Here is a 12,680-nt window from a genome sequence, read left to right as displayed (position 1 = left end):
TCTAAATTTAGCTCTAGAGTGTCTTTGCAAGACTTGTTATTTAGTTTGTAATAGGGCTGTCAACCAATAATTGAGAATAGGATGTGTTACAATTAAATTTATTGTTTGAATGTATACAAATGTATTTAATTTTTTGGGTGCATAATGTTTGTTGTCATGAGGTACATGCCTTTTTTTTAACATAACCGTTTTCACAATAAATTGCTAAAGTTCCATAGAGAAGAAACAATTTTGAACAAAATTCAGTTCTCATATGCCAAGAGAAATTCTTTAAAGTATCTTTTTTCTTTTTAAAGACAGTGGGTTCCTTTGTGACGCTTCATTGCAATTCAGAACAGATTTATAGTTAAAATGGTGGTGAACTCTGGATAATCAATATAAGCCCCAAAGTATTCTCAGAAACTCATAGGCATTAATATAGGAAGCAACACTGAAGTATTGAGATAATCAAATTATTTTTGTATTTTAGGAAACATCACATGTACATTGAAAGGTGCTGGAAGGATGTCCAAGTTGGGGATTTCATCAGACTCTCGTGTAATGAAATCATTCCAGCAGATATGGTGCTACTTTATAGCTCTGACCCAGATGGTATTTGTCATATTGAAACATCCAATCTAGATGGAGAAACAAACTTAAAACAAAGATATGTAGTGAAAGGATTTTCAGAGCAGGTAAGCAAGTGCATGAAATCCTCAGGAATCCCATACCCCATTATCATAGCCCCCATCCCCCCACCATTAACACCTAAAACAAAGACCAGGATTTCTGAATAATATGCTTTGAACAGACAAGGCCAATATTGAGTTATTTGGCCACAGTACCAGAAGATATACTTGGTGAAAATTGAGATAGCATTTGAACAGACGAACCTGAAATGCAAAGTATAATGATGAAAATGTTCTGGTTTGTGTCTGCTTTGCTGCATCAGGGCCTAGGAAACTCACCATCATTGAATCCACCATGAATTCTACATTCTGTCAAAGGTTGGTTGAGGGTAATGTGAGATCATCTGTCAAAAGAATGAAGCTCAAACAAAAGTGGACATTTCAACATGATAATGACCCTAAACGTACTAGTAAATCTACCAAGGAATGGCTGAAAAAAAAAAAAAAGAAATTGAGGATTGTGGGACAGCCAAGGCAAAGCCTAGATCGGAATCTCATCAAGACTCTATGGGGTGATTTGAAACGAGCTATGCATGCAAGACACCCCTCAAACATTCCACAATGGAAAGAAGTCTGCATAGAGGATTAGTAGACAATTATAGGAAATGCCTGTTTAAAGTTCTTTCTGACAAAGGGGGCAGTACCATCTGTTAGAGCCATAAGTCTACTTACTTTTCCCACATTCATTTTTGTTCATTTTTTGATGATTAAATTTGTTTTCTTTATTTATATTATCTGTTGATTCTAAATATGCCCAAGTGTGTGCTTGGTGTGTTTGTGTGTGTCCTGCGGTGGGTTGGCACCCTGCCTAGGATTGGTTCCTGCCTTGTGCCCTGTGTTGGCTGGGATTGGCTCCAGCAGACCCCCGTGACCCTGTGTTTGGATTCAGCGGGATGAAAAATGGATGGATGGATGTATTTATAAATAATGTTAAAATGAAGACCATATCTTTGATAAGTTCAAATATGTTAAAAAAAAAACAAAAAAAAAAAAACAGTTCTGGGAGTGCACTTTTTCACATTGCACCTGTTTTAGAAAAACAAGATGTCTGTAATGATTATTTTTTTCAGGACTTTGAAGTGAATCCTGAACAGTTTACTAGCAAAATTGAATGTGAAAGCCCCAACAATGATCTTACCAGATTTCGTGGGTTTATGTAAGTAGCCTAGCTGAATTTTTATAATGTGATGTTCTTGTCCTGTTGTCAATTTTTTCAGATTTAATCAAGAGTATTTAATATGTTTATAGTGTATGTAAAATTAACTTTTGGCTGAAATGCTTATCTTATATTTAACTTTTTTTTAATCATCATACTGTCTGTGAAGGTGTAGATTGTGGACAGCACATGTTACAGTAAATGTTGTCAGTGAATTTAATGTCTGAAGTAGAAAAACTACAATTCGTTTTCCAAAATTACATCTGCTTTTCTTTGTTTTATTGAACTAAAATACCGGAGTGTAGGTTTAAAGTGGGTGTGGTGGTTGGTGTGTGCTTCACTGTCATTCATGAGAGGACTTTTCCAGAAAAGGTTTATTTAAAAATATTTTAGCAAAAATACATTTGTTTGAGACATTGTGAGCATAGGCCTGGATACCTGGCATTTGGATTATATAACAAGTAATCTGAGATTTTTTACATGGATGGTTTGATATTGTTTACTGTTGTTCAATTTGGGTCCTCATTGAAGCCCATTCTATCAATAATTTTTTTTCTCTGTTCTCCATGAAAACATGAGATAAAAAAAATTTCCTGACCATCACTACAAATATAGTGGGGTGAGTAACAGATTCAGAATGTATTATTTATACTGTAGGTGCAGTATATGTTAAGGGTCAAAACGGTCAACCTTGGGGCCTTTCTCCTTTTGGCATGCTAGAATTCTTCCAACCTCAAGACTAATATTTAATCAATCTCTGTCTCTCTTTACTAGCACTCCTGACTGTATGCACTGTAATGTAGACATGTGCTTAGAGCTGCAGATTAGCGTTCTCTCTTCAAGGACCTGGTTAGGCCAAAGGATTACAGGCCAATAATTTTCTGCATACCTTTTCCTTGTCTGACTCAATCCTAATATTTTTGCTTTTCATACGGACGTGGCCAAACGTTCTGAGAATGACACAAGTATTGGTTTTCACAAAGTTTGCTGCTTCAGTGTTTTTAGAACTTTTTGTCAGATGTTTCTATGGTATGCTGAAGTATAATTACAAGCATTTCTTAAGTTTCAAAGGCTTTTATTGACAATTACATTAAGTTTATGCAGAGTCAATATTTGCAGTGTTGGCCGTTCTTTTTCAAAACCTCTGCAATTTGCCCTGGCATGCTGTCAATCTACTTCTGGGCCAAATCCTGAGTGATGGCCGCCCATTCTTGCATAATCAATGCTTGGAGTTTGTCAGAATTTTTGGGTTTTTGTTTGTCTACCTGCCTCTTGAGGATTGACATCAAGATCTCAATGGGATTAACGTCTGGGGAGTTTCCTGGCCATGGACCCAAAATTTCAATGTTTTGTTTCCCGAGCCACTTATCACTTTTGCCTTATGGCACGGTGATTCTTGACACCAGGTCATCCTCCAAATGTCTTGGCCTCACTGTGCGTGCAGATGCCCTCACACCTGCCTGCTGCCATTCCTGAGTAAGCTCTGCACTGGTGGTGCCTCGATCCTGAGCCATGAATAAAGTATAAAACCAAAACATCCTCCAAAAGCAACTTCTCCCAACCATCCAAGAACCGTATGGTGACAAATAATGTCTTTTCCAGCACGATAAAGCACCATGCCCATATGTGAACGAATCATTACAGGATGCACAATTCTTATTCACTTGTAATTCTGTAATGTAAAATCTTATTTTAATGATGCATCTTAAATGTGGGTAATGGCACATAATGATATACATATAATTACATCTACACATATGTACATACAGTATAAATGAAACTATTGTACAAATAAATTATATATTTTTGATAAGATCAGAGGGGGATTCTCCCCACCCCAAAACTACATTATAAGCTATCTCCAAAAATTAATCAGAAGAATCGATTCACTTAAATGGGTAATTTGAAAGAATCAATTCAGTAAATTGAGTTGAAATGCCCCTCACTAGTGTCACTCTGCATATTACTATTTCATTTTTTTCATTTTGTTCTCCACAAGTTTGAACTGTGGCATTAGAAGCCATTTCTCTCCAAAAAAAAGTTAAGATTGTCTGTGCATGTTTTCTCTTGCGTTGTGTTTTTCCCCAGTTTGTTAGCTTTGGTAGTTATGCTTGCTTTCTCCAAGTTCTATACATGTTCTGCAAGATGATTATGTACTGTTTTATATCCGATTATATCTTAAAGGATTACAAGTTTATCACATCTGGTCATTTTTTCAGAGTAACAGGGACATAATTTGTTGCTATCTATCTAAATATTATGACTTGCTGAGGTGCTGACTTTCTCTTGTGTAAGGATTTTACTTTGTGATTGCCTCCTGATTCAGAGACTCTGTTTAAATAGAGCAAATTCATTATGTGGGAAACTATATATTCCAAGTGGTTCTTGCTTTTAGTGACTGGTATTGTTTTGTGAGGTGAGTGTGGTCTTTGGTTATATTTGCTACATGTTTCTTGACCAATGGTGTATACAGAACATCAAGAGTGGGTACTTTCATGCCATTAATCAATTCTTCTGTTCAAATGAGAAGCTGCAGTTTGTTTTGAGTGAGTAGATATGCACTGCCATACCAGGCAGTTAAGAAGAAAGTGAGTATGCTTTCAAGGACTGTTGTATAAAACTAAACCAGCACTGATTTGGACAGTTTAAACTTTTTGTTTTAGCAGAGGAAAACATACTGTATACCGCTGAGCTTTTTTTAAACGAGAAGTTTTAGTACAGACTGTGAGTAAGAGTGGTACTAAGAAATTTTTTCAAATCTAGTAGAGGTAGTCATACTGCATTGTAAACAGCTCTTTATTAAATTTGATCTAGCCACAGTAGGTGGTCAATTTATTGGGCACAAAAACTTTCTCCATGTAATTGAGAGCTAAATCAGTAATGACATCATATATAGATTTTGCTGTAGGAGGTACCTGTGGGTCTGTGTACAATTAAGACAGAGAGAGCATACGTGAGACTGAATGTACTTAACATTTAAGTGACTTGTGGCAAACCAATGAAGTGGGCATTGGAGACCCAGACATAAATATCCTAAGAATTGCACCATTGGTAGAGTTTTCAGTTACAATAGTGAATCAAGTGTATTAGATCCAGCTAATAGCAGCCATGTGATCTGGTACTTAAAGTGGCAAAAGGAAAGCTTATTTAACTTTTTTAGTGTTTTTAGAGGCATATCCAAGCACTCAACTTGTTATACTTTGTAATGACAGCAGATAATTAGAAAAAACATTTCTTCTGGTAAATGGCAATTTGTGCCAGATTGCACTATGGGGTTGGCCAATATAGTTTAAAAATTCCAGGAGTACAATGCAAGCTGGTGGTGAATGGAAGAGATCAGCCAACCTTAAAGTGCCACCCCATTCCCCCCACTCATTCAAACCAACACCACAACATAATTTACCTAACATAATTTAGTCTATTGAAAGGGCAAATGAAAGAGCAACTTTCTCTTATATGTGTGGAATGTATCGGGTTGGTGCATGTACAGAGACCATTGGTCACGAGCAAGGTTGACTTGCTGTGACTCAAAAACATTTACTTATCCAAACTTTTATCAACATGAAAATATCTTTATAGAACTAAACATGTTTATCTTCTTTATTTAATTTTCTAATAGGGAACATAACAGTAGAGATCGTGTTGGCCTTCATAAAGAAAACCTACTTTTACGTGGGTGCACTGTAAAGAATACTGAGACAGTTGTTGGCATTGTTGTCTATGCAGGTATGTATGAGGTAAAATTACACATTTTTGAGTTCATAAATTTAGGCCAAATTATAGCTTTAAAATAACCTTAAACATGCATTTTTGTGATGCATGTGGAAACCATACAAAAGAAGAAAGAGTTCTTTATATATAAAAAAAAAATCAACTATGTATTCTAATTGATTCTGACAATATCAAATCCTTATCTGTCACAGATTATATTGTGTGTGCAAGATAAACAGCTATAACTGTTTCTACTCTCTTGTGTTTTAGCGTATTCCCAGCTTATTAGAATGGGATTCATAAACAGATGTTTACTTGTATAATGGTTTTATTGACGTGCATATTTCTAGTTTTGTAAAAGTCCCTTAAGTGACATAAAAATTGTTCTAAAGAACTTCCATGTCTGAGGTTAATTTTAAAGTTTCTTTGAATTGATAATTGTGTTTGTATCTTCTTAAAAATTGATCATAGTCAAATAAAATTTTTATGGAGAAACAATAACTACTACATTGCTTGTAGTTATTGTAGTTAGTTTGGTATTGCTTGTACATACTGTATTTAAATTCATGCTTGATAAATTTTGCAACTCTATTTGGATGTGTTTCTTCTCGTAAAAGTTCTGATAATTTATTGCAATTTTATTGCTTAAGTACAAATGATAATCTCTGATTTAAATATTAAACAGTGTATAACAATCTAGTACAGTGGACCCTTGACTTACGAACTCAATTCGTTCGCGAGGGCTGGTTGTAACTCAAGTTGGTTGTAAGTCAAGACTATTTTTCCCATAAGAAATAATGGAAATACCCATAATGAGTTCCAAACCTCCCACTGCAACACTTACTTAACCTTTTCATAATAAAAAAAGGGTTGAATAATGTGCATAATTTACCAAAACACCAATAATTTTTCTAATGTACTAACCAAAAAGTAATAAAAAGTGCCTAGACTACCAGAAACAACAATTTCATACTGTACTTATCATTTAATTTGACATCTTTGGGCTGCAGGAAGGGAGAATGATGATAATGAAACTGAAGGCTTTTTAAAGGCTTTCTTTAACTTGCGCTCTGGCATTTGCAATCATTTCAATAGCTTCTTTTGCGTTAATTTTAATCTCCTCCTGCCTACAAGTTATTCTGACGAGAATTTTTCCCAGCATTTCCTTGCGATGATACAAGGAACTGTTTTTGAACTCTTCTGAGACCCCCCCCCCCCCACCTCAATGGGAACGACATGCTTCTGAAGTGCGTCCTGAAGCGCGATTGCCGCGACTGTGGAAGCTTGCTTGTCCATTGGCGGGCAGGGATATCACATGCATATCACCCATCGATATCTTTTCTGTTTGCTTTGGCTGAGAGACTCAGCACAGCTTTAAGCCGGCTGTTGCCCCAGCAACAGATAAACAGTCTTCCATACGGAGTTTGGACTTTGGCATGTCTTCTAGTTGGGGGAGGTCCCAAGAGAGTTTACAAACCTGACATTTTATTGAAAGAGTGCCGCATTAATAGGAATGTTTCTGTTTGTTTACAATCGCGCAAGCGGATACACGTGACCGCATTCAGGTCGTAACGCAAGATGTTGGTCGTAAATCAAAATAAAAATTTTGGTCGTAAATCAAGTTGTTCGCATGTCAAGCCGGTCGTATATCAAGGGTCGACTGTATTCTTAATTTCATATATCTATGAATTGATCTTCATTACATATTATACTGTTTTTATCAATGGTTTACAGACCATTCAATTTGTTTATCCTACAATATTTTGGTGAATGACAAATGCATAATTTGAAATAAAAAGAAACTTTCCCTGACTTGGCTGAATTAGGGCAACAATAATTTAGATGTTGAAATCAAATATTATAATACATATTTTAACTGTTATAATTCATGATGTACTTATCTTGCTTTTTAAAGGACATGAGACCAAAGCAATGCTGAACAATACTGGACCACGTTATAAGCGAAGCAAATTGGAAAGGAGGCTAAATGGAGATATACTATGGAGTGTTGTTCTGCTTCTGTTGATGTGCTTGACCACTGCCATTGGTAAAACTGTAACACAGATAAATATTGTCATCTATCTTTAATAGAAATGTACCTTTTACTTGTGTATTCTATTGTACTGTATACAAAAACCTTGCAAGGCATGATCAATAAGCCTTTGTGTAGAAGTTGCAGTTTAGGTGAGTTTTGTTCCCATTTATATGTTAACTTTATTGTTATAGCTTCAGTCAATTTTATTTTTAGTAATTTACATACAATATAATAAATAGCTCTAGGATCCCACAATAAATAAATAGCATTTCACTTGTAGTGCTATGGTCTGTCTTCAATAAATCAAAAACAACTGTACACTATCTTCAGGAATATTAATCTGGACTGGGGTGGTGGCATAGAACGATAAATGTAATAATTTCTCAAAAGTTTTACATTATTTGAATGAGCAGTTGTCATGGTATTAATGTAAAACAACATAAATATAACATTTTGGATGTGGAAGGAAAATATCCACAAGAAGACTACAACTTTGCACTGTAATGAAACCTGGCAAGATCATAATGCTTACATGGTGCATATTACTTTAAATAAGCCTGTGATGAACAATATTTATTTCTGCTCTTTGTAGTTTTCAGTTTATTGCCAGCATGTTTCTGTTCACATACATTATGCTTTAATTAAACTGCAGACTACCAGTTTTTATAACTTTATACCTTAGAACCTTTATTATGTTCAAATGAGTCTGAAGAACTTTCATATTGAGCTAACAATTTTAGTTACAGGTCCAGTGTCCTAATTAGTATCACACTAAAAAACATACTTAGAATTACAAAGTTAATGCTTCCTTTGCAATTTGAAAATTGTGATTTACAGTGACAAAAATATGCATTTGCTTACATTATTATTTGTTCCAAAACTCCTGCAAAATGGAGATTCTAAAGCTGTTGTAATGAAAGAGCTAGCAACAGAGAAGCCTACATAAGTCTATGTAATGCAGTATTATTCTAGTATTAAGATTTTTTTAGTTTTTATTTAGTTTTTGATTTTACTTATACTGTATAGTTTTTCTAGGTTTTGATTTTATATATTTAACATTTGTTTTTAGTTTTTTGCAATTTTCCTGTTTTAGTTTTTAGTTCTTTTTTTGTTAGCAGATATAGAGATGAAAGTTTTTGTATATACATAATGCATTTTTACAAGCATACTATTTACATTAAATACTGAACATCTGTTATAGCAACATCTCAGATCATTCAGTTAATAAGCAACATGCATAGCCTGGGGAGCTCCCTACGAACCTAATCTAGGAGGCTATAATCTTACACCACACACAGAATGAATAGACTTTGGCAATTGGGAGTGTTTAATGACACACTTCTGATATCCAGCTTAGGGTGTTTCATTTTCTAAGGCAAAAAATAAAATGTAAAATTTTTGCAGGCTTTGCTTACGCCCCGAGTCTCAGTGATATAAAAGATACATATGCTAAATTTCAAGAAGATTGGATAATATTTAGAGGTTGCACACTTTGATCGGTTTTGTAAAAGTAGGCAAAAAATACGATTTTTCAATGTTAATTACTTTTATTGGGAAAACTAGAAATCACAAACATAAAATAATATTAAAACTAGACACTAAGGTTAATAGGTAGTATGCAAAACATGTGTTATATTAATCAACTTTGAACGATGCAATCCCTTCTTTTGTTCGCTTGGTGACAACTTTTCTGTGATGCTTGACTACTCTCAACAAGAATTGTTTTTGTTGTTCGTCCCTGACCGATTCGTTAAACTTTTTTATCGGAGCAATTCCTCTTTCTGCGGTATCATTGACCACCTTAAGAATGTTCACATGGCTTCTTAGAGAATCACTGCAGTATTCTGTCACGTCGTGGATCCCAAACAATTCAAAGAACGTCTTTGTTTTATTAGTAACGAAATGGCTCAGGTCTTTTCCTTCAAAAACTAGGTTTTTACCCTCTAATCATTTCATTTCTTTTTTCTTTGCAGGTTTGGTTTCTAAATTTTTAGTCATATTTTCCTTTTCAGCCTGAGTAATACGTTCGTCCAAAAAAGCCAATCCTACGTTTGTTTCTGACAGATACTAAAGGTGTCTCTTAGTAACTGTGAGAGCACTTTTTTTGACGTCTGTATCTGGGTAAGTGCTCAGAAGCTGTAGCATATCCAAATCATTCTTTGGAGCCCATCGACTTACAATTGCCTCGTGCCAAAAGCGAACATATATGAGGCTGACAAAATGTGCAGCCCGTTTCATTCCTTTCAATTCTCGTTGAGGAATATTCAACTGTTTAGTGAAGAGGACAATTATAAGTGCATATATTGCCTTTCCCTTCCACCTTGCTTGATGCAGAGCCCCTGGGATCCTGAAACTGAAGTCGTTTTTAGACCAACCTCCTAGGTACAGGAGTGAGAGTTGTAATAACTCTTTGTAGTCTTCTCTTGGATGACTTCCGTCTTTTAGGACATTTTGGATGTAGTTAATCATCTTCACTCGTTCTTTCTTCTAGAAAGCCTTGAATGGGACATTCTTCATCCAGCATTGTCGTATATGACTTCTTAACATGCAAACTGCCCACAGACTTTGGAACTTCCGAAAAATCTGGATGTCAGGCACCTTTTCTAGCAGCCAAATTCCTCTTTTGGTTCCCATTTTAAAGTTCAGTTACCTGCAACAGATGAAAGAAATACATGAGAAGCCCATTAGTACAAAGCACTTCAATATTAGAAATTTCACTAGTTCGAAATAAAAGTGATCAAAGTGTGCAACCCCTAAATATTATCCAATCTTCTTGAAATTTGGCATATATATCTTTTACATCACTGAGACTCGGGGCGTAAGCAAAGTCATATGAAAATCACATCTTTGGGGAAAAATGAAACACCTTAATCCAGCTATACAACAATATCTAAAGTTACACACAATCAGACCACATACACATTGGGAGAGCATGCAAATGCCATACAGACACTAACCAGGTTAACAGTCAAACCTGAGCTCATGACACTATGTAATAATAATAATAATAATAATAATTAATACAGCTTCTTTTTCAGTGTTTTATGCAGCAGCTTTCAAATGCTCAAAGTGCTTTACCTATAGTCAAAGGAATAGAAAGAAAAGCCATAAAAAATAACACAAGTTTTGTACAATTACATGTAGAGACATAAATGTAGATGTTTCAGTCACCCACAGTGAAAAGGAACAATGAATAGGATAAGAACAGTTTTATAGCCAAGCACTGGACTATATTGTAGTGGAGTTCAGATCCATCAATTTCAGTCTGACCTCCAAAGTGTTGCAAAGTAAACAGACCAGACAAAGTCACTTCACTAAAGCTGATGTCATATTAGAGATGCAAACTCCTCAAATTGTTTTGTGTTTTTATACTTTTTTCATAACATTTCAAGATGGCCGTCTGCAATGAATCAGATAGTTCTAGAATATTAGAACACTCTAGATGAGAACAGGCCATTCAGCCCAACAAAGCTCGCCAGTACTATCCACTTATTTCTGCCAAGAAAACATCAAGTCCAGTTTTGAAAGACCCTAACGTCTTACTGTCTACCACACTACTTGGTAGCTTATTCCAAGTTTCTGTCGTTCTTTGTGTAAAGAAAAACTTCCTAATGTTTGTGCGAAATTTACCCTTAACAAGTTTCCAACTGTGTCCCCGTGTTCTTGATGAACTCATTTTAAAATAACAGTCACGATCCACTGCACTAATTCCCTTCATAATTTTAAACACTTCAATCATGTCACCTCTTAATCTTCTTTTGCTTAAACTGTAAAGGCTCAGCTGTTTTAATCTTTCCTCATAATTCAACCCCTGTAGCCCTGGAATCAGCCTAGTCGCTCTTCTCTGGACCTTGTCTAGTGCTGCTATGTCCTTTTTGTAGCCTGGAGACCAAAACTGCACACAGTACTCAAGGTGAGGCCTCACCAGTGCATTATAAAGGTTGAGCATAACCTCCTTGGACTTGTACTCCACACATCGTGCTATATACCTTAACATTCTGTTAGCCTTCTTAATGGCTTCTGAACACTGTCGGGATTTCGATAGCTTAGAGTCCACTATGACTCCTAAATCCTTCTCATAAGGTGTACTCTCGATTTTCCGACCGCCCATTGTGTATTCAAACCTAACATTTTTACTTCCAATGTGTAATACTTTACATTTACTGACATTAAATTTCATCTGCCACAAATCTGCCCAAGCCTGTATGCTATCCAAGTCCTTCTGTAATGATATAATGGATTCCAAATTATCTGCTAATCCACCTATCTTGGTATCATCTGCAAACTTAACCAGCTTGTTACTTATATTCCTATCTAAGTCATTTATATATATATATATATATATATATATATATATGTATATTAAAAATAATAGTGGCCCTAGCACCGACCCCTGTGGAACACCACTCTTAACATCGGCCAGTTCTGATGAGGTTCCTCGCACCATCACCCTCTGCTTCCTGTGTCTGAGCCAATTCTGCACCCATCTACAAGTACTGTACCACTGATGAGTCATACATTAAGCAAGACAATGTTAGACAAAGAAAGTTTGCTGCTTGCAAATCCAATGGCAGAACTTATTTCAATAGAGCAAGTAAGCAGAATGGAGTAATTCAGAATTAACAGTGCTGATGAGCTACCAAGCCTAGCATGTCATGAACCTCTGTTAAAAACTGCAATACTGTGGCATATTAAGTACAGTATAATAAAATCATTGCAGTCCATCAGTTTGATATTGAAGCTCTGTGGCACTGCTCCGCCCACTTTGACACAACAGTACAAATAACTTGATTAAAACTAAACGTATACTTGCATTGTTGGCTTGATAACATTGCATGATACACATCTGCTTAATCTGTCACTGCAAAGGTACTGTTAACAAACAAATAATATAAAGTATGTGCAAAGTAAGATTAAATTGCTGAAATTCTTACCTCTTTTGACAAATAAAGATAATTTTTTCCAGTCTACATACTGATTGAATTTGAAGCATAGAGGTGGCCATTTGATCTTGACAAATCCTCCATGACTCAAACTTTCAAATTATTTAGCTGTATTTTCCAAAGTAATGTGTGGCATGTTTTAAATGTAAATTTTTAAAACAAAAATT

General features: G+C 35.4%; 1 protein-coding gene across 6 annotated transcripts in view; it reads left to right on the top strand.

Moving 5' to 3' along the window:
- Nucleotides 1-12,680, top strand: part of atp10d (ATPase phospholipid transporting 10D) — a 221,173-nt gene that overhangs the window by 165,059 nt on the left and 43,434 nt on the right. For all 6 annotated transcript variants that reach the window (XM_051928348.1, XM_051928353.1, XM_051928352.1 and 3 more), the window contains exons 4-7: nucleotides 470-674; nucleotides 1,739-1,824; nucleotides 5,444-5,550; nucleotides 7,451-7,582. In XM_051928348.1, coding sequence (XP_051784308.1) covers nucleotides 470-674; nucleotides 1,739-1,824; nucleotides 5,444-5,550; nucleotides 7,451-7,582 — 530 coding nt within the window. The remainder of the gene's footprint in view (nucleotides 1-469; nucleotides 675-1,738; nucleotides 1,825-5,443; nucleotides 5,551-7,450; nucleotides 7,583-12,680) is intronic.

Source organism: Erpetoichthys calabaricus, chromosome 5 (assembly GCF_900747795.2).
Source record: "Erpetoichthys calabaricus chromosome 5, fErpCal1.3, whole genome shotgun sequence".
NCBI classification, from domain to species: domain Eukaryota; kingdom Metazoa; phylum Chordata; class Cladistia; order Polypteriformes; family Polypteridae; genus Erpetoichthys; species Erpetoichthys calabaricus.
The sequence above is the reverse complement of the archived record's forward strand: the minus strand, read 5'-3'. Positions and strand labels throughout refer to the sequence as shown.